Here is a 25,236-nt window from a genome sequence, read left to right as displayed (position 1 = left end):
ACAAAATATGCCTGAAAAAAATACTGGGTACTCGTTATATAGTGGTGGCAATAATCGTGGGTGACTTTAATCTACATATAAACTGGAAAATCAGATTGGCAGTCGTAACCTGAATGAGATCATAGAATGCTTTCAACCAAGTTTCTTAGAGCATCACCTTTTGAATCTGACCTGAAAGGAAGTTATATTGGATAAATCAAGGTGTTGTCTAATGTTACAAGATTAACTAAATTACATTAATTAATATCAAAGTTAAGGCATCCTTGGCAGCAGTGACAAAACATGACTGAATTTTAAATTCAAGTTTGAAAGGGAGAACATTAAAAATACTTGACTAAGACACAATGCAAATAAGGGGAACTAAGTGGGCATGAAAGCTGATTGACAGACACAGAGAAAGATACTTAAGGGATATTTCAGAATGTTTAGGAAAGGCATGTTCCTATTATAAAGGAACATTCTAAAGGGAAGATCCACAATACATGTTTAATTTAAACATTTATGGAAATCAAATTTAAGGGAAAAGCTTATAACTGTGCAAAGATGAGTGGCAGGCCAGAAAGGGAATGATAAAAGGTTAATCAGAAGGAAGAAATTGGAGTATGAGAGAAACCTAGTACAAAACAAAAATTACAAGCAATAGTTTTGACATGTATTTAAAAAGAATTAGAATTAGATTTTATTGTCACATGTATTCAAGTATTGAAGCACACAAGTACTGTAAAAAGTGTACAATGTTGCCATTCCCAGTATCATCTTAGGTAGTACAAAACCTTAGATACTTCTTCCAGTCAAAATATACAACTTCATATTTTCCCATTGCTCAATCTTTGTCGACTTGCTCATCTATATTCCATAGTTATCTCCTTCTATCCTCTTCACAACTTACTTTCTTATCTTTCTTTATGTCATCAGCAAACTTAGGAACCATATCTTAGGACTTATTTCGTAGGAAAAACAGCAAGTGAGTGCTTGTCCTCTAGAGAGTGAGAAAGGTAAATTAACAGTAGATAACAATGAAATGGTGGATGAGATGAACCAATATTAAGCTTCTGCTTCATTAATAAAGGATACAAAAACATTCACCAATAGATATAAATCAGGAGGTAGAAGGGAGACCACGAAATTACAACAATGAGGCAAGTGGTACTAAGCAAACTGATAAATCTGTGGGCTGACAAGTGTCCTGACCAGATGGACTTCATTCTCAGGTTTTAAAATAAGTTGCTAATAAGATAGTAGATACACATTAGAATTTTTAAAAATTCCTACATTCAGGAAAGGTTCCATTGAACAGTGAAGTAACAAATATACCTCCTCTATTCAAGAAAAGGGGGATTCGAAAATAAGAAACTATATGTTGTGGTTCTGTTCGCCGAGCTGGGAATTTGTGTTGCAGACGTTTCGTCCCCTGTCTAGGTGACATCCTCAGAGCTTGGGGGCCCAGGCACTGGAGGCTCCCAAGCACTGAGGATGTCACCTAGACAGGGGACGAAACGCCTGCAACACAAATTCCCAGCTCGGCGAACAGAACAACAACAACGAGCATCCGATCTACAAATCTTCTCACAAACTAGGAAACAATAGGCCAGTTAGCTTAACATCTGCCATAGGGCATATGTAAGTCTCGATCATTAAAGAGATTACACAGCTGCACAGCAGATTAAAAAGCTTCACACCGGAAAAACTCAAAGTGCTTGGTTATTTCAAACTGTGAAGATCTAAGCTCAGTTGTATGAAGACCTAAGGAAGAGGCTTTCAGATTCTCCAGACCAGAACTGAAGCAAAGTTAAATTAAGCTCTAACAGATGTGGCAGAGTTCTCTATGGTGAGTATTGTAACAAAGTGCTTTTGGAATTAATGGGATTGCGTTTTATATATTGTAAAATATTAAAACTTGTGTTTTATGTAAATAATTTGTTTTGTTCTATTTTATCTAGATTTAATTGTGCAATGAAGTTTTGTTTGATTGTTAAATAAAAGATTATGTATAAACATAAGAGGTAACATTTTAGCATGGATAAAAGCTTGGCAGTTGACAGGCACGCAAGTGTAAACATTAGCAGATCCTTTTTTGGTTGGATCTAATGGGTGGTGCGCAACAGGGGTCAGTGATGGGCCGCAATATTTTACAATTTATATAAGTAACTTGGGTGAAAGAATCTAAGATATGGTTCCTAAATTTGCCGATGACACAAGGATAAGAAAGAAAGTAAGTAAGTTGTGAAGAAGATATAAGGAGATTACAAAGGGATACAGATAAGCAAGTGGACAAAGATCTAGCAAATGTGGTTAAATATGAAATTGTCTATTTTGGTAAGAAAAGGAATAAAAGTCCAAATGAACAAAACTTTGCAGAGATCTGTGGTGCAGAGTAATCTTTTATCCTAGTACGTGAATAGATTAGTATGCAGATATACAAGCAGTTAGGAATACTAATAAAATGTTATTGTTTATTGTGAGGTGAACTGAAACCAAAAGTAGGAAAGATAATGATTTAGTTATAGAAGACATTGGTGAGATCACATTTGGTCTACAGTGTAGGTTTCCATATTTGATGGGTACAAAAGCACTGGAAGCAATTCACAGAAGACTTAGTACACCTGCAACAGGTCTCTTTTGAACCTTCTTCAGCCTGGTATCTTCCATCTCACAGGGATACCAGAACTGAATACAGTACTCCAGAAGAGGCCTCACTAATGTCTTGTACAACCTCAAGATAACATCCCAACTCCTATACTCAAAGATCTAAGCAATAAAAACAAGCATGCTAAACACCTTCTTAGCTACCCTATTTATATGGAGAAAGTGAGGACTGGTGAAGGACTTATGCCCGAAATGTCAACTCTCCTACTCCTCGGATGCTGCCTGACCTGCTGTACTTTTCCAGTGCCACACTTTTTTTTTTAACCCATTATATATCATGCAAACTTTAAAAAAATTACTTAGCTGAACCACTGTTCTACAACACTACCCCAACACTCCTTGACAGACTGACTATCTCCTCGAGATCCCAGTTACCATTCAACATCTGCTCATTTGCTTGAGCATGATGATTTGTTCAGACTTGCTGGCTCCTGTTCCCAGGTACTGACCTCATTAATAGCCAATTTTTGCCATCTGTTGAAACAATGCTCTATCCTGGTGACAAAGCACTTGCAGAACCTTTTATCAGGAGCAAAACTGCAACTAACTCCAGACCTGGCCTCAGGTTTGGTCTGTTTCCCTTTTAACACAAACTGTTACCCACAGTATAAAAGTCACCTTTAGCTCAGAATTCTCAGTTCGCAGCTCCGACCAAAATTGAAAGAAGAAAAGAAAAATAATGGAAAATCAGTGAGGGCTCTCACATCAGGGATAGGTTGGAATGCAGAGTCAAAATTACAATCAGATCAGCCAATGAGCAGGCCTGATGGACCTATTCATGCTGCTAACACATATCCTCGCATTCACCAAGGAATAGATTTCACTGAAAGACTTGAAAAAGTAATTTTTTTAATGAAGGCAAATCCAAGAGACAACTCAAAAACATGTTGCAAATCAATAACAAAAGGTACAGAAATGGAGAGCTATTAGAATATGCATTGCTGTATTACAAGGTGCTAATGAGGCAGAGATTATGATGCAATTTAAAAGGGAATAGCAGCTGAAGAACTAGGATTGATACCATCCCAACAGCATATAGTTTCTATGACTCTGTGATTCAAAAATCAAATATTGAATGAATATTCCTGTGGTGTCACAAATAAAGTTCACTTCAAAAGTTAGTAAATGTTAATGTCATTTTAGATATACATAAACATAACCTGGATTGTTGAGGGGAAGGAACTCCATGATAAAAGACCACTGTTGCAAAAGTAATACATTAGTTCCGGTAACCCTTCTTTATCTATGATTCATTTTTACAATTTTCAGTTAATTGGGCAATCCAACCAATTAATCAATAGATGTGTGTAGAGTAGAAAATGGAATTTGCTGAAAATAAACAACAAATGAGAAAGGCATATGAAAAGTGGTTAACATATTGTGTTAGATTCCTTTTAGACAAAGGAGAGCTCTTCAGGAAATGGAGAGCCAATGGACATGATCCAGAAGGCCTTTGACAAATGGCCACACAGGAGGATGCTAAATAAGTTCAGAGCCCATTGCATTAGGGGCAAGGTAGTAGCATGAGAAAGAATGGGTTGACTGGCAGGGACTTAGGAATCCAAGTTCAGGATTCTTTTAAGATAAACATGCGGGTTCAGTTGGCAGTTAGGAAGGCAAATGCAGTGTTAGCATTCATTTCATATGGGCAAGAATAAAAGAACATATGTAACGAGCCTGGCCAGGTGTTAGATTTGGAAGTAGGTGAGCACTTTGGAGACAGCGATCACAATTCTGTCAGGTTGAGGTTAGTGATGGAAAGGGATAGGTGTACTCCACCGAGCAAGAGTTACAGCTGGGGGGGGAGAAGGGAAATTACGATGCAATTAGGCAAGATTTAGGAAGCGTAGAATGGGGAAGAAAACTGCAGGGGATGAGCACATTAAAAATGTGGAGCTTATTCAATGAAAAGCTTCTGTGTGTCCTAGATATGTATGTACCTGTCAGGCAGGGAGGAAGATATAGAACGCCGTGAGCCGTGGTTTACTAAGGAAATGGAATCCCTGTTCAAGGAGGCGGCGGCTTATGTTAGGACAAAATGTGAAAACTCAGTTAGGGTGCTTGAGGGTTACAAGGAAGTCAGGAAAGACCTAAAAAGATAGCTCAGAAGAGCCAGGAGACATGAGAAGTTGTTGGCAGATAGGATCAGGGTTAATCCTAAGGCTTTCCATAGGTATTTAAGGAATAAAAGAATGACGAGAGTTAACTTAGGGCCAATCAAGGATAATAGTAGGAAGTTGTGTGAGATTAGATTAGATTAGATTACAGTGTGGAAACAGGCCCTTCGGCCCAACAAGTCCACACCGACCCGCCGAAGCGAAACCCACCCATACCCCTACATTTACCCCTTACCTAACACTACGGGCAATTTAGTATGGCCAATTCACCTAACCTGCACATCTTTGGACTGTGGGAGGAAACCGGAGCACCCGGAGGAAACCCATGCAGACACGGGGAGAACATGCAAACTCCACACAGTCAGTCGCCTGAGTCGGGAATTGAACCCGGGTCTCTGGCGCTGCGAGGCAGCAGTGCTAACCACTGTGCCACCGTGCCACCCACTGCCGCCACAGGAGGATGCTAAATAAGTTCAGAGCCCATTGCATTAGGGGCAAGGTAGTAGCATGGGAAAGAATGGGTTGACTGGCAGGGACTTAGGAATCCAAGTTCAGGATTCTTTTAAGATAAACATGCGGGTTCAGTTGGCAGTTAGGAAGGCAAATGCAGTGTTAGCAATGTGCAGTCAGAGGAGATAGGGGAAGCACTAAATAAATATTTTCCGACAGTGTTCACTATAGAAAATGAAAATGTTGGCGAGGAAGATACAGAGATACTTGTATCTAGACTAGAAGAGATCGAGGTTCACAAGGAAGAGGTATTACAAATACTGCAGAGTGTGAAAATAGACAAGTCCCCTGGGCCGGATGGGATCTATCCTAGGATCCTCTGGGAAGCCAGGGAAGAGATTGCCGAGCCTTTGGCATTGACCTTCAAATCATCATTGTCTACAGGAATAGTGCCTGAGGACTGGAGGATAGCAAATGTGGTAGTTCAAAAAGGGTAGTAGAGACAACCCTGGTAATTACAGACCAGTGAGTCTCACTTCAATTGTTGGTAAAGTGTTGGAAAAGGTTATAAGAGATAGGATTTATAACCATCTAGAAAAGAATAATCTGATCAGGGACAGTCAGCACGGTTTTGTGAAGGGTAGGTCGTGCCTATCGAATCTTATTGAGTTTTTTGACAAAGTGACCAAACAGGTAGATGAGAGTAAACCGGTTGATTTGGTGTATATGGATTTCAGCAAGGCGTTTGATAAGGTTCCCCACAGTAGGCTATTATACAAAATGCGGAGGAATGGGATTGTGCAGTTTGGATCAGTAATTGGCTTGCTGAAAGAATACAGAGGGTTGTAGTTAATGGAACATGTTCATTTTGGTGTCCACTTACTAGCGGCGTACAGCAAGGGTTGGTATTGGGTCCACTGCTGTTCGTCATTTTTATAAATGACCTGGATGAGGGTTTAGAAGGGTGGGTTAGTAAATTTGCGGACAACACTAAGGTCGGTGGAATTGTGGATAGTGACGATGGATGTAGTAGGTTGCAGAGAAACATAGATAGGATGCACAGCTGGGCTGAGAGGTGGCAAATGGAGTCTAATGTGGACAAGTGTGAGGTGATACACTTTGGACGGGGTAATTGGAATGCAAACTACTGGGCTAATGGTACGATCCTTGGGAGTGCAGATGGGCAGAGAGACTTGGATGTCCATGTACACAGATCCCTGAAAGTTGCCACCCAGATAGACAGGGTTGTTAAGAAGGCATACAGTGTTTTGCCCTTTATTAATAGAGGAATTGAGTTCTGGAACCAGAAGGTTATGCTGCAGCTGTACAAAGCTCTGGTATGGCCACACTTGGGAGTATTGTGTACAGTTCTGGTCACCGCATTATAAGAAGGATGTGGAAGCTTTGGAAAGGGTGCAGAGGAGATTTACTAGGATGTTGCCTGGTATGGAAGGAATGTCTTAAGAGGAAAGGCTGAGGGCCTTGAGGCTGTTCTCGTTAGAGAGAAGGAGGTTGAGAGGTGACTTAATAGAGACATACAAGATAATCAGAGGGTTAGATAGGGTGGACAGGGAGAGCCTTTTTCCAAGTATGGGAAAGGCAAACTTGAGGGGACACAACTTTAAAGTGAGGGGAGATAGGTATAAGACAGATGTCAGAGGCAGCTTGTTTACTTAGAGAGTAGTAAGGGTATGGAATGCTTTGCCTCCAACGGTAGTAGATTCGCCAAGTTTAAGTGCATTTAAGTCATCATTGGACAGGCATATGAACGTACATGGAATAGTGTGGGTGGGATGGGCTGCAGATTAGTATGACAGGAAGGCGCAACACCGAGGGCCGAAGGGCCCGCACTGCGCTGTAATGTTCTATGTTCTATGTATTGCTGAGGCTGTATAAGGCTTTGGTCAGACCTGTTATGAACCAGGCCAGAGCCCCTCTCAAAAAATGTCCATACTACAGAGGGGGAAATGCTAGATGTCTTGAAACGCATAAACATGAATAAATCCCCAGGACCTGATTAGGTGTACTCTAGAACTCTGTGGGAATCTAGAGAAGTGATTGCTGGGCCTCTTGCTGAAATATTTGTATCATCGATAGTCACAGGTGAGGTGCCGGAAGACTGGAGGTTGGATAACGTGGTGCCACTCTTTAAGAAGGGTAGTAAGTACAAGCCAGGGAACTATAGATCAGTGAGCCTGACGTCGGTGGTGGGCAAGTTGTTGGAGGGAATCCTGATGGACAGGACGTACATGTATTTGGAAAGGTAAGGACTCATTAGGGATAGTCAATATGGCTTTGTCCGTAGGAAATCATGTCTCACAAACTTGATTGAGTTTTTTGAAGAAGTAACAAAGAGGATTGATGAGGGCAGAGAGGTAGAGGTGATCTATATGGACTTCAGTATGGTGTTCGTCAAGGTTCCCCATGGGAGACTGGTTAGCAAGGTTAGATCTCACGGAATAAAGGGAGAACTAACCATTTGGATACAGAACTGGCTGAAAGATAGAACACAGAGGGTGGTGGTGGTGGTGGAGAGTTGTTTTTCAGACTGGAGGCCTGTGACCAGTGGAGTGCCACAAGGATTGGGGCTGGGTTCTCTACTTTTTATCATTTACATAAATGATTTGGATGCAAGCATAAGCGATACAGTTAGTAACTTTGCAGAAGCCACCAAAATTGGAGGTGCAGTGGACAGCAAAGGAGGTTACCTCAGATTACAACAGGATCTTGATCAGATGGGCCAATGGGCCGAGAAGTGACAGATGGAGTTTAATTCAGATAAATGAGAGACACTGCATTTTGGGAAAGCAAACCTTAGTAGGACTTATACACAATGGTAAGGTACTTGGCAGTGTTGCTGAACAAAGAGATCTTGGAGTGCAGGTTCATAGTTCCTTGAAAGTGGAGTCGCAGATAGATAGGATAGTGAAGACGGCGTTTGGTATGCTTTCTTTTATTGGTCAGAGTATGGAGTACAGGAGTTGGGATGTCATGTTGAGGCTATACAGGACATTGGTTAGGCCACTGTTGGAATACTGCATGCAATTCTGATCTCCTTCCTATCAGAAAGATATTGTGAAACTTGAAAGGGTTCCGAAAAGATTTACAAGGATGTTGCCAGGGTTGGAGGATTTGAGCTATGGGGAGAGGCTGAACAGGCTGGGGCTGTTTTCCTCTGAAGCATTAGAGGCTGAGGTTTATAGAGGCTGAGGTTTTGTAAACCTTATAGAGGTTTACAAAATTATGAGGGGCATGGATAGGAGAAATACACAAAAAGTCTTTTTCCTGGGGTTGGGGAGTCCAGAACTAGAGGGCATAGGTTTAGGGTGTGAGGGGAAGGATATAAAAGAGACCTAAGGGGCAACCTTTTCATGCATGTGTATGAAATGAGCTGCCAGAGGAAGTGGTGGAGGCTGATACAATTGCAACATTTAAAAGACATTTGGATGGGTATGAGAATAGGAAGGGTTTGGAGGGATATGGGCCGGGTGCTGGCAGGTGGGACTAAATTGGGTTGGGATAGCTGGTCGGCATGGACAGGTTGGACCAAAGGGTCTGTTTCCATGCTGTATATCTCTATGACTCTATAACTAAATGTTTTAGGGAGGTAGCCCAGACTCTTACTGTTTTTTTAAAGGCAAATGTAAGGTGGATATTCCAAGAGTGATGCAGCTGGTCAAACTACTCAGCTTTAAACAAAACTGAATTTACTAAAACATTACAGATGAAACAGGATCAAAAGAAATCAGAATTTAGAACAACATAACTTATTTGATAACCCAACCGATATGATACTGCAACTTAACGAAGCTGTTCCAAACCCTGCAACATCCCATAAACACACCAATTAACAAATGTTAAATTCAAACATAGTTTCTTACAAGCAGGTGAGATTTCAGAGAGAAAGTCATGGCACTCTGTTGAAACATGCACGCTCTTTTCACTATAGCTGCTTCTCTCGGTACCCAGCAATTTTCTGACAGCTTGCTAAACTAAAACCAGAAAAATTCTGAACTGGAAGAACTGGCCACTCCCCTACCACTGTTCAAAGTAACCATTTCCAGACAAATCTGCCTTTATGACCCCTCTTGAAAAAGGCCAAGGACAACATAGCCTTGTTAAAGGGGCAGCATTGTCACAGACCACATTTGGAATATTGTGATCAGTTTTGGTCCCAGTATTTAAGCACGTGCTGGTACTGGAAGGCGTCAAAGGAGTTTACAGCATTTACACTGGGGATGATGAATTTGTCATTTATGGAGAGGTTATGGACTCTGGGTTTGTACTCAATGGACTTTAGAAGAATGAGGGGGGAATCTGATTGAAACTGACAGAATACTACGGAGCTTGGATAGAGAGAACATGAAGATGATGTTTCCACTGGTAGGAGATACCAAAACCCAGGGCACAGCCCCAGAATGAAGCAATAATCTTTTAGAACTGTGAACAGGAGGAATTTCTTCACCCAGAGGGTGGTGAATCTGTGGAACTTATTGCCACAGAAGGCTGTGGAGGCCAAGTTATTGAAAGCGTTTAAGACAAGCATTATGCAACGGAAGCAAGAGAATGGGTTAGGAAACATAAGCCATGATCAAATGGTTGAGAGGACTTGATGAGCTGAATGGCCTAGTTCTGTTCCTATATCTTATTGTCTTCTAAGAATGAGCCAGCCCCTAAGATATAAAATGGAATGATTTGAAAATGCCTTGATGAGCGTGCATGTGTGGACAAAGAGAAAGTCAGAGAGATGGTGGTTTTACAAACAATTATGATAAATCTCAGAAAATCTCAACTTAATTTCCTTAGCACTAAATTAGTACAACAATAATTCTTGAACAATATCAATCTTGCTAATCTTGCAAACTTTAACTGGACAGAAAAAAATATCAAATCTTCATTAAATTATAAACTAAAACTCAGATACAAATATTCAGTATAAAGTACATACCACTAAGAACTCCTTCTTGTCCACCATTTCATTGCCATCAGTATCAAACATGTTGAAAGCTATTTTAAAACCTGCATGAGGTTCTGCAACATATGTACAAAATACTAATAGATTAAAGATATAACAGCAATATGTCAAATGCATATTCAATGCTTCTGAGCTTGTATTATCATATAAATCGACAGGTAGTGCACAGATCAGTTTAATTGATAGTTAATAATATTAAATAAGCATTTAAAGTATTATAACTTATATAGTGCTTTGGACATTGGAAAATGTTTCAAGGCACTTAGCAAGAGTGATATCACTGCAACAATGTACCAACGTGTAGTGCTGTCAACTTATAAGACTAACACAAATAATTGTAGGCGAACCTTTCAAAGATAATGAAATTAAAATTCAAACTGTGGCATGAATCAGTAATGTAAAAATAGGTTTATAAAATAAAAATCTACGAAAAGGAAACACAACAGTACAAATTTCAAGTATGTATGTGTTATGTTATGCATAAATAAGGTAAAATAAAGGCAGAGGAAGTGTTAGTAAGTATTAGGTATACATGGGCCAAACATTTTCCTTCATATCTTGTATTTTACACTTATTTCCTGCATCATTCATTATATTTTACCTTAATTGAGTGCTTTTGTCTTAGAAGACATCATTCAACTTCCAATAGTTAAAATTATATTTATTGTTGAGAAGTATTATCTAAGCATTTTAAAAGTGTACCAAACATTTCGTATTAAATAAAATACTTACCTTCTTTTTCAATTTTGACAAAAGTCTTCATCAGAAATTTTAATTATTTTTATCTTTCTATACCTGTTGTGTTCTTCTAGCAATTTGTGCAAGTTTGATATCAGTCTAATATTTAATGGGGATTCTTAATGCAAAGAAGTGATAATTACCTAAATAATAGTGATACAAATTCAAAACTAAAGTTAGTAATGGATTTTTTAATGCTTCAATTAACTTATACTGCACTTGCCAAAGGTTACAAGCATACAGTTGTGAAAGTTGCTATTTAACTGTTTACTTAGATTCAAAATCAAAATGGCAGCAATTATAAACTTAACATATGCAGAACATTTCCGTTAAGATTATTAAACATGCTAGTTTTCGACTCACTTGTTAGTATGCACAAAAGAAACAAATATTCTGTGTAGGCAATCAGACCTAGAAGTAGGGAAAAAGTATCATTTTTCATTATTTTGAAATAAGAAAACAAAATCAATGTAGGTCAGTGAGCATAACAAATAAAACATTTCAAGTATCAATATTCATCGCAATACTTCTGGAATGTGAGATGTGGACTGTCTATCCCAATGTTTTTCTGGGTGCATTTTTGCATTGTAACTTAAATACTCAGTAATGAGGTTTTCATCCTTTTGGAATTATTTCCTGTTTACATTAAAACTAAAGACAGTAAAATGATTTGTTGAAGTTAAATAGTCTTCTGCATTACAACTTGTTGCTTTTGTTCCTTAAAGCATATAAGGATAGAGAACAAACATGATTGACCTTTCAAGTAGTTACAAATGCAAATAAAATTGAGGTACACCTGTGACATTCACCTACAGATAAGAAATTCCTTGAATTTTGATAAGAGGATGTAAAACATCCTTAAGTAATCAGTCAATTAATGTGAAGACTTTTTACTTTTGTTTTTATTTGTTTTACAGAGATTGTCATCTAACAAAGAGAAACCATTTGTCGGCCAACAAATAACTAAACATGAAGACAACTATTTACCAGTCTCTAAAAGCATTCTGCCCTTAGAGATTGTAAATTGTGACCTATGGTCAGATAGTTCTGGTTGACTGCATTGAGTGCTATGGGAGAAAGATTTTGAAATGGTTACCACAAAATAAGAGGTCAGTCCAGCAAAACCACAGAGATGATAAAAAGGTCACAGAAACTTAAGAAAAATATGGTAGAAATTACGTATGTTATTTCCAGGATAAAAGTATCCAAAAAGTAACAAGCTTTACTCTTGCACAACACATTTTAATCAAGCTAACAAACTAAAATATAAACAATGATCCAACATTCCAGAGTTTCTGCTCCACTGCTGGATTTATGGTGGTGGATGAAAAACTAGCCACAGATGACAAGTCTTGTGCCAAATAAAGATGGCAGATTATTCGAACATTTGGGCAGGAGGCCCATGTCCATTGAGGCACTGCAGGGGTATCTAGCCTAATGAGATCCTCATAGGTTGGAGTAGCATCCTGCTGGCCCAATGGAGGAGGGACTCCAAAACACTAAGTTAAAACTTGAAAATAAAAATTCCCAAATAATATTGCCAAATCTTAGTGAATCGGTTTTCTCTCTCCACTATAAATGGAGAAAATGCTAGAATTACTCAGCAGGTCTGGCAGCATCCACTGTGACCGAAACAGGAGTTAACATTTGAAGTGTATGACCCTTTATCAGTTCTGATCAATGTCACACCTTGAAAATATTAGCTGTTTCTCTTTCTATAGAAGCTGACAAACCTGCTGGGTATTTCCAGATTTGGAGATGCCGGTGATGGACTGGGGTGTACAAAGTTAAAAATCACAACACCAGGTTATAGTCCAACAGGTTTAACTGGAAGCACTAGCTTTCGGAGCACTGCTCCTTCATCAGGTGGTTGTGGAGGACACAATTGTAAGACACAGAATTTATAGCAAATATAAAGCTAGTGCTTCCTATTAAACCTGTTGGATTATAACCTGGTGTCGGGTATTGCCAGTATTTTCAGTTTTTAATGGCAGGTTCACAAAGGTATTTCACTTTTGTCCTTTATGCCTTTTGAAAACACGGTGCAGAATCTACACCTTTCAGTAGGATGGGTCTTACCATGGTAGGCAGGGAATACTCAAGTCTCATTAACAGTCAAGTTTAGGCTGTGACGTGTACAAATCTAGCAAATTCAGGTTACTGCCTACCTATTTCCACTACACTGTGAGCTTTGACACTGATATTTATATAAGTTTGTTTTCTGTTTAATAAAGGAAACTATCACTGCAGTAATGAGGGAGGTCATGCTTGAACAGTCTTCAAGTGAGGCCATCAGGACGGAGCTTAGAAATAAAAACAAAAGGAGCGATTACCTTGCTGGCCTGCCAACAGTCAAAGGGAGATAGAGGAGTAGCTACGTCAGCAAATCACAAAGGTGTGAGAGAAGCAGCTTGATAATTGTATGGGACTTCAACTTTGCAACCATTAACTGGGATTGCCTTAGTATGGAAAAAGCAGACAGAGTGAAATTTTTAAAAAGTGTAACAAGAGAGATTTTCTGTGCCAGCACATGGATAGTCCTACTAGAAATAGATTAGTGCTGGACCTAATCCTTGGGAGTGAAATTGGTCAAATGGTTGAAGTTTGAATGGGTGAGCATTTTTGAGTATAGTGACAATAATTTTATAAGTTTTACAGTTATTATGGAAAGGGATAAGGACAGTGCAAGGGTCTAAATTGGAGAAGGCTGATTTCAATATTGTTAGATTGGGTGCAGCTACTTGCAGGTAATGGGAGTCACCTTTGGAAATGGGAGTCTTTTAAAAGTTGTACAGAGAGAATTCAAGGCCATCATGCTCCTCGAAGAGTGAAGTACAAGGGCAACAACTCCAGAAAACTCTGTAGGTCAAGTTTGATAAAGAAAACCAAGGAGGTATATGTTAGATATGGTGCATTAAAAACAGGGGGGTTGAGGGGGGGGGGGTGCCTTCGTAAGTATAGAGTGTGTAGGAGGTTGCTTAAAAAGAAATTAGGAGGTCAAAGGAAGCCATGAAATATCTTTGGCAGATGGGATCAAGAAAAACCCCAAAGCTTTTATTAAGTGTATTAAGAGTAAGGGGATTAGTGGGGAAAAAGTGGGACCCATTAAGAGTCCAAAGTGGCAATCTGTGATTGCAGCCAGTGGTCTTGAGTGAGATCTTAAATGAATACTTTCCATCTGTATTCACAGAGGAGAAAGATAAAGACATTGTAACTGGGGATTTCATTTGGGATGGTGAGGTTCTAGAATACATTAAGATTAATAAGGAGGAGGTATTACATGTTTTACCAGGCATACAGGTGCATAAATACCCAGGTCTGATGAGATGTATCCCAGGCTGCTTTGGAAGGAGACTGGGGAAGTTGGAGCCCTGGAGAAGATATTTAATACTTCACTGGTCACATAACTAATGTGGTTCCTTAGTTCAAGAAGAGCAGCAAGGATAGATTAGGTAATTATACACCACTAAGTCTGACACGAACAGTTGGCAAATTATTGGAAAAAACTCTGAAGGACAAGATTCATCAATACTTGGAAAGGCAGGGAGTGATCAGGAAGAGGCCACACAGATTTGTTTGAGGGAGATGATTAGATTAGATTAGATTACTTAGTGTGGAAACAGGCCCTTCGGCCCAACATGTCCACACCGACCCACCGAAGCGCAACCCACCCATACCCCTACATTTACCCCTTCTTACCTAACACTACAGGCAATTTAGCATGGCCAATTCACCTGACCTGTACATCTTTTGGACTGTGGGAGGAAACCGGAGCACCTGGAGGAAACCCACGCAGACACGGGGAGAATGTGCAAACTCCACACAGTCCGTCGCCTGAGTCGGGAATTGAACCCAGGTCTCTGGCGCTGTGAGGCAGCAGTGCTAACTACTGTGCCACCGTACCGCCCACGATGCTTTCTGATTAATCTAATTGAGCTTTTTAAAAGGTGACTAAATATATTGATGAGGCTAGTCCAGTTGATGCAGTCTACATTGACTTCAGTAAGGTCTTTGACAAGGTCCCACTTGAAAGGCTGTTCCAAAAGGTAACCAAATGAGATCCAAAGCAAGTTGATAAATTGGATCCAAAATTAGCTTACAAATAGGAGGCAAAGAGTGATGGTGGAGTGTTGCTTTTGGATTTGGAAGCCTGTGACCAGCAGTGTATCACAGGAATTAGTGCTGGGGCCCTTGCTGTTTATTATGCACTTTAATGACTTGGACATGAATGTAGAAGGTTTGGTTAGTAAATTTGAAGATGACATGAAAATTGATAGTGTTGTTGACAGCGAGGAGAATGGTCTCAGACTACAGTCCGATATTGATCAATTGTTAAATTGGGCAGAGCAATAGCAGACAGATGGAATTTAATCCCGCTAAGCACGAGGTGATGCATTTTAGGAGGTCTAATAAGGGAAGGATAAAAACAATGGATGGTCACTCCCTAGGAAGTACTGAGAAACAAAAGAACCTTGGTGTACAAGTCCATAGATCCCAGAAGGTGTAAGGAAGTCTTGCTGCAACTTTACATTGGATAGGCCACAGTGGAATGTGTGCAGTTCTGGTTGCCACAATCAGAAATATGTGACTGCATTGGAATTGGTGCAAAATTCACCGGGATGCTGCCTGGGATGGAAAGTCTCAGGTTTGAGAAGAAACTGGATAAGCTGGGCTTGTCTTCCCTGGAGCACAGGAGGCTGAGGGTGTGGGGGGATCTAATTAAGGTATACTAAATGATGTGGAGGATAAATCGGGGTAGATCGTGAGAACCTCTCTCTCTCATGGCAGAGATATCGAAGAGCAGATGCCATAAGTTTAAGGTGAGGAGTAAATGTTTCAAAGGAGATCTGAGGAAAGATTATTTCACCCAGAAGATGGTAAACATACGTAACGTGCTGACAGAGGATAGTGGAGGCAAGTACTCTTGCAACATTTAAGCAGCATCTGGACGAGTACTTTAGCACAGCAGGCTATGGACCACATGCAGGTAGCTTAGTGTTTGTTGGTTGGCATAAACATGGGTGAAAGGCCTGTTGCTATGCTTTATGACTCTATAACAATTCTAACGTTTAGAATGTTCATAGAAGTATGAAGTGTTAAAATATATAAGCTACTCAGAAATTCTACTGGGATGGTATTCTTTGCGAGAAGAGAAATTTGAAGATAAAGACACTGCCATATTTTATGAGAAGAGGATAACATACTGTGCTAAAAATGTACTGCCTAACAACTCTCAATTAAAATTATTCAGTTTTGGATCAGACATTCATCATTAATGTCTTGATTGCTGATGTCGGTTTCAACAAAAAAAATGTACTGTATTGACACATTCACATCAAATTATACTGGAAACTGCAAGTGATCTTTCTACTCACCATATAGTGCCTTAAATCGCTGGAAAGTGCAATTATAGCAATGCATATTTACAGAGACAGTATAAATTCAGACATAAAAACTTACAACATAGATTTAAATTTATATAAATTCAGACTGAGAAATTCATGGAAATTATGAAGACCTTTAACCTTACTGTTGGTATTCTATTGACTTACATAAATATTCAAGATCATGTAAAAAAGGATAACTGAGGACAAACAAATAAGTGTTCAAAATGGGTTAGGGATAAGAGGAATAAGAGGGAGGCAAGAGAGGAATAGTGGAGGAAGAGAAGAGGTTGCAGAGGATTTCAATTTTGAATTTGCACACTATATTTATATACATTGATTTTATATTTAAAATTAAATATATTTACAGTTGAAAGTAAAAGCTCATGAAAATTTGAATTGAGAATTAGTGGAATTTAGCAATTTCTATTCAATAAAATGTTAAAAAGAACTTCATCAATCATACCAGAATGTAATTAGCAGCACAAGATTACCAGAAGCAATGATGTAGACTACTGACAAACTTGTAAATAAATTAGCACTGTTGATACAGTTGCATAAAGGTGCCATATGCTGCACTTGTATTCCCATATTTGATGTCAGCAAGTTTAAGTGTAAATGGCCATGTCAGATAATCCTCCGGTATTTTTCTCTGCTAAACAAACACTGATTTTAGAAAGAAACTCAAAATTATTTCTTCAAATAGATCAGAAAATGGATGCTTCTGAAGTAAATACAGTCTTGCAGTAGCCTGGCAGGATTACACGGGAGCCTGCAAAATTCAAATGCAAAATTCTTCCCCTCCAGTCAAGTTTGTGACAATACTACTCTCTGTTAAAGTTCTTTCCATGAATAAGCAATGTTTATATTACCAAAATACTTAATACCCACTGAATTACAAAGTGTCGCTGTGTGTCTTTGTGAATGCCTTCAAATTCTAGTTCAAATAATTGACACTGACAAGGCAAAAGTTCAAATAGATGTTGTTAAGCAGCAAAATTCCACAGCAACACCTCACAAAAAGGTTTCTTGCATACACTGTAACTCAATGCTACTCTAACAGTTAATTCTATTCACAAATATGTGTAGTAAGAACATGAAATTGTCTTGCTAGCCAGGGACCTCAAATAGACTTAAACATTCTCGAGGGCCTTCACAAGCCCTTCTAAAGATGAGCTTTGTTTGACGGCTAGCATAATGCCTTTGTGAGTGACTTTGCTTTGGTTTGAAACTCAACACCAGGATTAACAGGTTTCAACCCAGTTCTGGTGCTCAATTTCAGTTCCAACCTTGGTATTTGGTCTGAGTGTGGAAAAGTACCTACATCACAGGTATTCGGAGTGTAGGAATTAACTTCTCAAAGCTCAAATGGCAGCTTTATCCATCAACAATGAGCAACATTCTGGAAATGTAAGGTTCTAAAAATCGCACAAACTCCTACCAACAAAAGGAATGAAAATTCACAGTAATTTCAGCACTTTTTCATGGGTTATGTTTTTGACATTACAATTGATTGCGCACTCTAGTTTCAGAAACATTTAGTTTTTCGTGTTTAATACTTAAATAATACTACCTGTACATAAATTGCAAACATCACTATATGTATTGAATGTTTTTTGAAAAGAAAGACATTAACTTCCTTTTGGAGACCAAGTATTAACATTATGTTAATAGAAATGGAAAATATGTAGTAATAGGATGTTAATGCATAATTAAGAGGCACAAGAATGCACAAAAAAGGTATGATCCTCTTGATATTTAGTGTTGCATACCAAGGCTTTCATTCCATTTTTTTTTTAAATTGCATTTTAGATCCTCTAATTACTCAGCCCAAACTACAGTAAGGCTTTGTACATTTTGGAAATCATCTGAATTTAACATATTTCCTTCAAATATAAAAGTGATGTTTTTATAGTACTTCTATCTTCCTTTAATTTCAACTAACGTCTGTGTTGTCCCATCTAAAATAATTACTTGTTAATTTAAAAAGTACTTTAAGCAATCATCATAGAAACAAATATATACAATAACTTAATTTTACTAGCCACATTTCTTTTTAAATGATATACTGTGAAATGAATTGCCAAATAAAGTTCTCTTGGTCTTGATTAACTTTGATCATGACATGCCAAATCACTTAAACAGCACTCTTCTATAAAGAAGTGGAAATCATGCTTCCATAACCTCCTGAATCCATTCCAATTTTCTTGCTATAAAATTCAACTTTTCTTCAACTCTACCACATGTACTGTCTCCTAAACTAAGTCTTCTTCATTTACCACAGACTTCCGTGCTAAGTGTTATCACATCATGGCTTCTCCTGATGCCAATTCCAAATCCCCCATTATACCTAGCCCTCTTTGTATTTTTTTTCTCTGATTCTGATTGATTTATTGTCAACTGCATCAATGTACAGTGAAAAGCTTTGTTTACGCGCAGTACAGGCTGATAATAGTAAGCAAGGATGTACAGATCAAAAAGACTCAGACAGAGGCAGACAGATTACATTGCACAGGGCATGCACTAGGCGAGATCAAGGTTAGCAAGACCAGCATTACTTGAGGCTAGAGAGCTTATTCATCAGTCTAATAACGGCCGGGAAGCAGCTGTTCCTGTACCAGCTGGTGCATGTTCAGGCTTCTGAATTTCTACTGGACTGAAGAAATTATAGGAGATCATCACCGGGGCGTTTTGGGTCTGGATGATGTTGGCAGCCATTCTGCGGCAGCAAGCTGTGTTAATGGAATCCAAGGATGGCAGGTTGGCTTCTGTGATGGTCTGGGCTGTGCACATCACCTTTTGAACCTTCTTACTGTTCAGAGCAGAACAGTTGCTGTCTGTTATCGTCACTCCGAGGAACTTGACGGTCTCCATCCTCTCAATCTCAGTTCCGTTGATGCAGATGAGGGTGTGTTCTCCTCCTTTCTTCCTGAAGTCAATGATAAGTTCTTTAGCTTTGCTGCCATTGAGAGAGAGGTTGTTTTCATTGCATCATGTCACCAAGCCCCCCGTCTCCCTTACATATTTTGACTCATCGTTGTTTGATTTCGTCAGCGAACTTGCAGATGGTGTTCCTTCAGAATTTAGCAACACAGTCACAAGTATATAGTGAGTACAGTAGGGGGCTGAGGACACATTCTTGGGGATCCAGTGTTGAGTGTTATTGTGGAGGAAGTGCAGTTACCTACCTTCACTAATTGCTGTCTGTGGGTCAGAAAGCTGAGGATCAGTTGCACAGGGCGGAGCCGAGACCAAGGTCACAGAGTTTTGAGATCAGTCTGCAGAGGATAATGGTGCTGAAGGCTGACTTCAATGAGTGCGAGTTTGACTTAAGTATCCTTCTTGTCCAGATGTTCCAGGGATGAGTACAGGGCTAGCGATATGGCATCCGCTATGGACCTGTTATGTCAGTAATCAAACTGGAAGGGATCGAAGCAAGCTGGGAGACTGGAGTTGATGTGGGCCATGACCAGCCCTTGAAGCATTTCAGGATTACTGAAGTCAGAGCCAGTGGAGGATAGTGATTTCTCAGGTACGGGGATGATGGTGGTTTCATTGAAGCAAGTGGGGTCTTCAGCTTGTAGATCGGAAAGGTTGAAGATATCGGTGAATACCCCTGCCAGTTGGTCCACACAGGACCAGAGTGCTCGACCGGGGACAGTCTGGGCATGATGCTTTCCTTCGGTTGACTCCCAGTAGGACCGACCTGAAGTATGCAGCAGTGACCAAAGGAACAGGTATGTCCAGGGCTGTTGGGGCAGGCATCACCGCACCGGTGGCATTCTGCTCAAACTGAGCATAGAAAGCATTGAGCGTATCAGGGAAGCATGTGACTTTGTCACTATCTTGCCGTGTTTCATTTTGTATACCCTAATATTGTTTAGGCCTTGCCATAGGCAGTGGGAGTGCGTTTGGTAGGTTTAGACTTGGTCTGGTACTGCCCCTTGCCATTCCTGATGGCTTTACAGAGGTCATATCTGGATTTCCTGTATTGGTCTGGAACATCAGACTTGAATGCTGCACGTCTGGTGTTCAGTAGCGGGTGAATTTCCTGGTTCATCCAAGGTTTACGATTAGGGAACACTCCGACTGACTTCTTTGGTATGCAGTTCTTCACATATTTGCTAAGGGTACATCTCTGGTACATTCCTTCTCTATTCTCTTCACTACACCTTGTCAGAGTCTTCAACTATTGGACCTTCCTGTCTGAAATTTCCAGCTATACCTTTACATCTCCAGTTCTCTTTTAAAAACCTCCTTTAAGTTTTTGATAACATTTCCTTTATTCTTCTCTTTCTAGCTTGTTCTCCACTTCCCATGTTGCCTTCATAAAATATCCTGGGGCTTTCTTTTAAACATTACAATTATATGCACATAGAGACACTTTTATTGGATAACAGGTAATGTGTTGGAGGGTGGAACTATTGTGATTTCGAAGAATAATAGACTAAAATTGCAATCTGTGCTATGTCAAAGTGTTTACATGTTCAAAATTTTACTTCATGGAATGCAATCATCAAACCTGACATAACATTCAAGAGGAAGAAAATGGAAGAAATATACTATTTGAAATAGGTGACATTATTTTTTAAAATATCAATAAGAAAGTACTTTGCAATAAGTTATTTTTAAAAATTCTACATTTGTCAAGGTTGCATTTTCTAAGACCTTTAATGGTTTGTTATTACTGAAATTTGGTTTAAATGTAAGCAATGTTTAGGGAATTATAATATTATGGCAACTAAAGAGCAATGAAAAGTAAGTTGCATTTTCAGCACAAAATCTATGACATCCACACAACTTACACATACATTTTGACTTTGTTTGCCAAAAAGTGCCAATCTATTTTTACTAAATTTGCTCACTGATCATAATTGTTTCCTTTTGAACTAAATCAATTGAAAGTGAAGCAAGGGAGCAAATCAGTTAAACCAGAAGTCTCTTAGAATCATGTTTTCCCATAGTCCATCATTGTATACAAATATTTTGAGTAATCACTGAACCATGACATCAGTACTGGCTACAAGACAAACTTGCATATATTTAATAAATTCATAATGAGAAACAAATGCGTTACCAATTTATTTGGAGTATTTCACTCACCTCTATCATGTAAAGTTCGAAAAAGTCTTGAAGAGCCTTTCCATACTGGAGGTGTTTCTGCAAGCATGTTTTCCAATTCCTGTAAAACCCATGTAAAGAAATAAAATGCTTTAAGTGGGAAAAAGTTAAATCTCAACAAGATTTTCTTTTAAATAGATTTTCATCTACAGATCTATATCAGTTCTAAAACATGTTAAAGGTATTAATCCCACTTGCAGGAGACAATTAAAAGACAGGGCTGATGAGGGACAAAACATCTGCAAGCATTCCAAAGATTTCACAACCTATAACTGACATTTTCGAAGGACAATAAAAAGTTCCAGGTAAAAATGAAAGAATATGGAACTTCACGCACTGGCAGGCATTTACGGAAAAGTGGCTATACAGGATCACCAAAAGCATCCACAGAGAAATGGAAATGCTCTACATTTGCTTTTGTATTGACCCACGTCCTGAGAAAATATTCCTCATATCCTTCAGGAATTGTGTCAGTACTCAAAACTGTCCATCAAACACAACTAGTTAATACAGCCTCCTTTAGGAAAATGTACCTCTCCCAACAATGACTGCAAAAGTGAGATAATTTCACCTTGCTTTGCAGATTCCAATGAGAGGTCATGAAGAACCTCCTGGCAGTCTGACTAGCAAGACATCCTCTGAACGAACCAACAGCAAGTTGCAATGTAGAAAAATATCTGAAAACCTCTTCACAGAGAAGTGGAAAATGAGTCAAAGGTGAACGTCAAGGTTTAACAAAATATTGGTAGATTAAGTCCGTTTTAAAGCAAGTCTTAAAGAAGAGAAGGAGGAGCATTAAAGATATTGGAAAAAGAATGACACAGCATGAGGTCTAACTGGCTGAATAATAAATACCATTAGTGGAAAGACCATCATTTACGGAAGAGTTCCAAACCTGCACTATGCTTTACACCAATCCATGAAAAACCTGGCTCTGAGCTTTAGGCCATATCTCCATAACGAATGGAAGTAGTTTTCTTCCATCCACCAAGATGCTCTCCTTAGATATTGAAACATTGATTTACTCTTCTGAGCATCAGGAAAGATAAGCCCAGAGTGGAAAATCACAAGTTGGAGGGGAGATATATGAAGACATCAATATAATCTTCAATATTTTGATACAGGATTAATTTATCTAAAATGAAAAATAACATTTTCTAATCCCATCTTTTTAATTCAGACCAATGTTAGTATTTATAGTGTATACAAATCCTGAACATAATGCACTTAGCAACCATGTTATATATATTAGGTCCATATATTTAGTAAATATTCTGCAATCATGTTGTCCTCTATAGTTTACAAGTTTTCAACCTCCAATAAAACTAATTGTAAGAAAAAGAAAACTTCTAAATTACTAATTTTTCTGCTTTTAAGCAGGCATTTACTAAAGTTTTGGATTATCTTCTTTCTTATCTTTTGACAAATTAAATATTTCAGTTGTGATATATTTGAAAACTATGAAGGTAAATTTTACTTTTGGCAAGAAAACAGGCAGAAAATTGTCAGTCATGGATCAGTCATTAGCAACACAACCCCCTCAATTATTTTTTCCATCATAAGGAGAGGAAGAAAAGATCAGGCTGGGTGTATAATAGACAACCATTCTTTAACAGCTTGTTTTCCACACCCAACCAAATGTTAAAACCAGCCTCACTGTCTCAGGATTGCTCACCTGTTTTGAAAGTGATTTCCGAGGTCTAAAACCTGCAAAACAAAATTTATTTATTTTATTTATTGCACCGTACAAACTGTGAAAATAAAACTGGTGTGTATCCTTTAAAATTTGTAAATCAAAACTGATTACTATCAATGTACATCTAAGCCTCAAAGATAAGACAGTAACTTGATGGGGGTCTTCAAGATTGTAAAGAGTTATAAGATAGTGATAGATTGCCAACTTGCTAATCAGTGAAAACAATGAGGGCACAAACTTACGATGTACGTTGCTGAAGTAGAACGAATAGGTAGGGTTAAAATAAATTAGACTGTTGCATGAAAAGGAGAATGTTAACAGTTAAACAGGAAAGCAATATTAGATTAAATAGCCTGTGCTAAACGACACTAATGTGTACTTGGTGAGAATATTAGTTAGAGATGTTCAGACATATTTCTGCTGTACCCTGTTTTAGTACCCAAATTTCTAAAAGGGCCTTCTGTCAGCAGGAGCCCCACCTTCCCCAACAGGGTGAACATACTAAGACAGGAGAGGTGGGAAGGGGAATACCATGAGCACTTATAAATAACATATGTTCAGACATAGCACATCACCCTCACCTGCCAGTCTGAAATGATATGCTATAATTAAGATGATAAAAATCAGGAACAATATATTTCAATGTAATATTTAATGCCTTCTTTAAGTAGGAATTCTTTTGCCAATCAAACTTTCTAGGAAGTAAAACGTGACAAGTGTCCGAACACATTTCTTGTAAGTCGTATAGCAAACGAAGCTGGAAACTGACTCCATTAAGAATGAGACTTAAATCAAGAAAACTGGCAGGTGAAGGAATTTGGTGCAGTTAAGGAGGAGATCCTGTTCAGGCCTTTTACACAAGAAAGGGAACCAACGACCTTGAGCCCTGAGAGAGGAAGTCTGCAGGAATTGAACAGGTGTACAGGCAGGTAATTAATGAGTTGCAATCTTCTCCTCCTAAACTGGGGGGTTAGTCTGAATGGATACTGTGAAGATAAAAGTACTCTATTAAGTTTATAGCAGTACTTGTTAAGCTTCATAATATAACCACGGATCATCTCAGTGATATTCTAAACTTGGATACAAGAGCACAGGAAATAGGATCAGCAGTGGTCCACATTGCCCATTGAAATCTCCTCCACTGTGCAATGCAATCATGATTATTCTTAACTTCAAACCTACTTTCCTGCCTCTCCTCCATCTCCCAAGAAATCAAAAATCTGTATATCCCTGCTGTAAACGTATTCAACAATGGTATATCCTGGAATAAAGGATTCAAAGGTTTCATATTTCTTTAGGCGAAGTAATTTCTCATCTCCGTACTAAATGATTGGACCCTTATCCTGATAGTGACCCCGATTTCAAATTCCCCAAACAATGGAAAAAGGTGTCAGCATTGGTCCCCATCCTTGTGTCCATCCAATAGCATCCTACCCACAAATTTAGTTTATGCAGATTCTACTTCCTTCCTATTAACTAATCTTCTGCTCATGTCAAAATATTATCCTAAACTCCATGAGACCTTAACAAATGTGTTTTGGAACTCCAGGTATATCAAATCTACTGGTTCTCCAATAACTCTCCCACTAGTTAAATCCTCAAAAAAAAACTGCAAGTTTATCAAATAAATTTTCCCTTTATAAAATCATGCTGACATAGAAAATCATACTTGATTAAAATAAATGCATTGCAAGATAAGATTCCAGTATTTTCCCAATAGTTATGTCTGATTAATTGGTTTGCACTGGTTTTCTTACTCCATTGCCAAATCTGATGGGTCATTCCTGAATTTAAAAAATTTTGAACTTCATAGCTAGTGCATCCATCATCTCTGCACCTCTTTTAGAACCCAAGGGTTTTGATCACTAAGGCCTTTGTGTCGAATGTGACAAACCCTTTTCTAATGCTTTTGTCAAGATGGCATTTCTCCAATTAAAAAATGGAATATTGGTCACTTCAGGGCATCCAGTGTCAGCATCAAATATTTTCTGGTCAACTACAATAGGCATTAATTGCTAAGTAATTCTTCCTCTATTCTAGATCAATGTACCAACCCAAACTAAATAGCAATTTCCATGTCAACTGCAGCTATAGACTTAAACTTGAAAC

The 25,236-nt window shown here is 38.7% G+C and overlaps 1 protein-coding gene across 5 annotated transcripts in view; it reads right to left on the bottom strand.

Moving 5' to 3' along the window:
• The window catches only part of micu3a (mitochondrial calcium uptake 3a), a 199,741-nt gene that overhangs the window by 112,362 nt on the left and 62,143 nt on the right, over nt 1-25,236 (bottom strand). For all 5 annotated transcript variants that reach the window (XM_043690223.2, XM_043690241.2, XM_043690233.2 and 2 more), the window contains exons 3-6: nt 23,107-23,138; nt 21,414-21,492; nt 11,290-11,337; nt 10,162-10,244 (exon numbers count right to left, since the gene is read on the bottom strand). In XM_043690223.2, coding sequence (XP_043546158.2) covers nt 10,162-10,244; nt 11,290-11,337; nt 21,414-21,492; nt 23,107-23,138 — 242 coding nt within the window. The remainder of the gene's footprint in view (nt 1-10,161; nt 10,245-11,289; nt 11,338-21,413; nt 21,493-23,106; nt 23,139-25,236) is intronic.

The sequence above is a fragment of the Chiloscyllium plagiosum genome, unplaced genomic scaffold (genome assembly GCF_037043375.1).
Source record: "Chiloscyllium plagiosum isolate Xiang-an unplaced genomic scaffold, Cpla_swu_hap1 HiC_scaffold_1, whole genome shotgun sequence".
NCBI lineage: Eukaryota > Metazoa > Chordata > Chondrichthyes > Orectolobiformes > Hemiscylliidae > Chiloscyllium > Chiloscyllium plagiosum.
The sequence above is the reverse complement of the archived record's forward strand: the minus strand, read 5'-3'. Positions and strand labels throughout refer to the sequence as shown.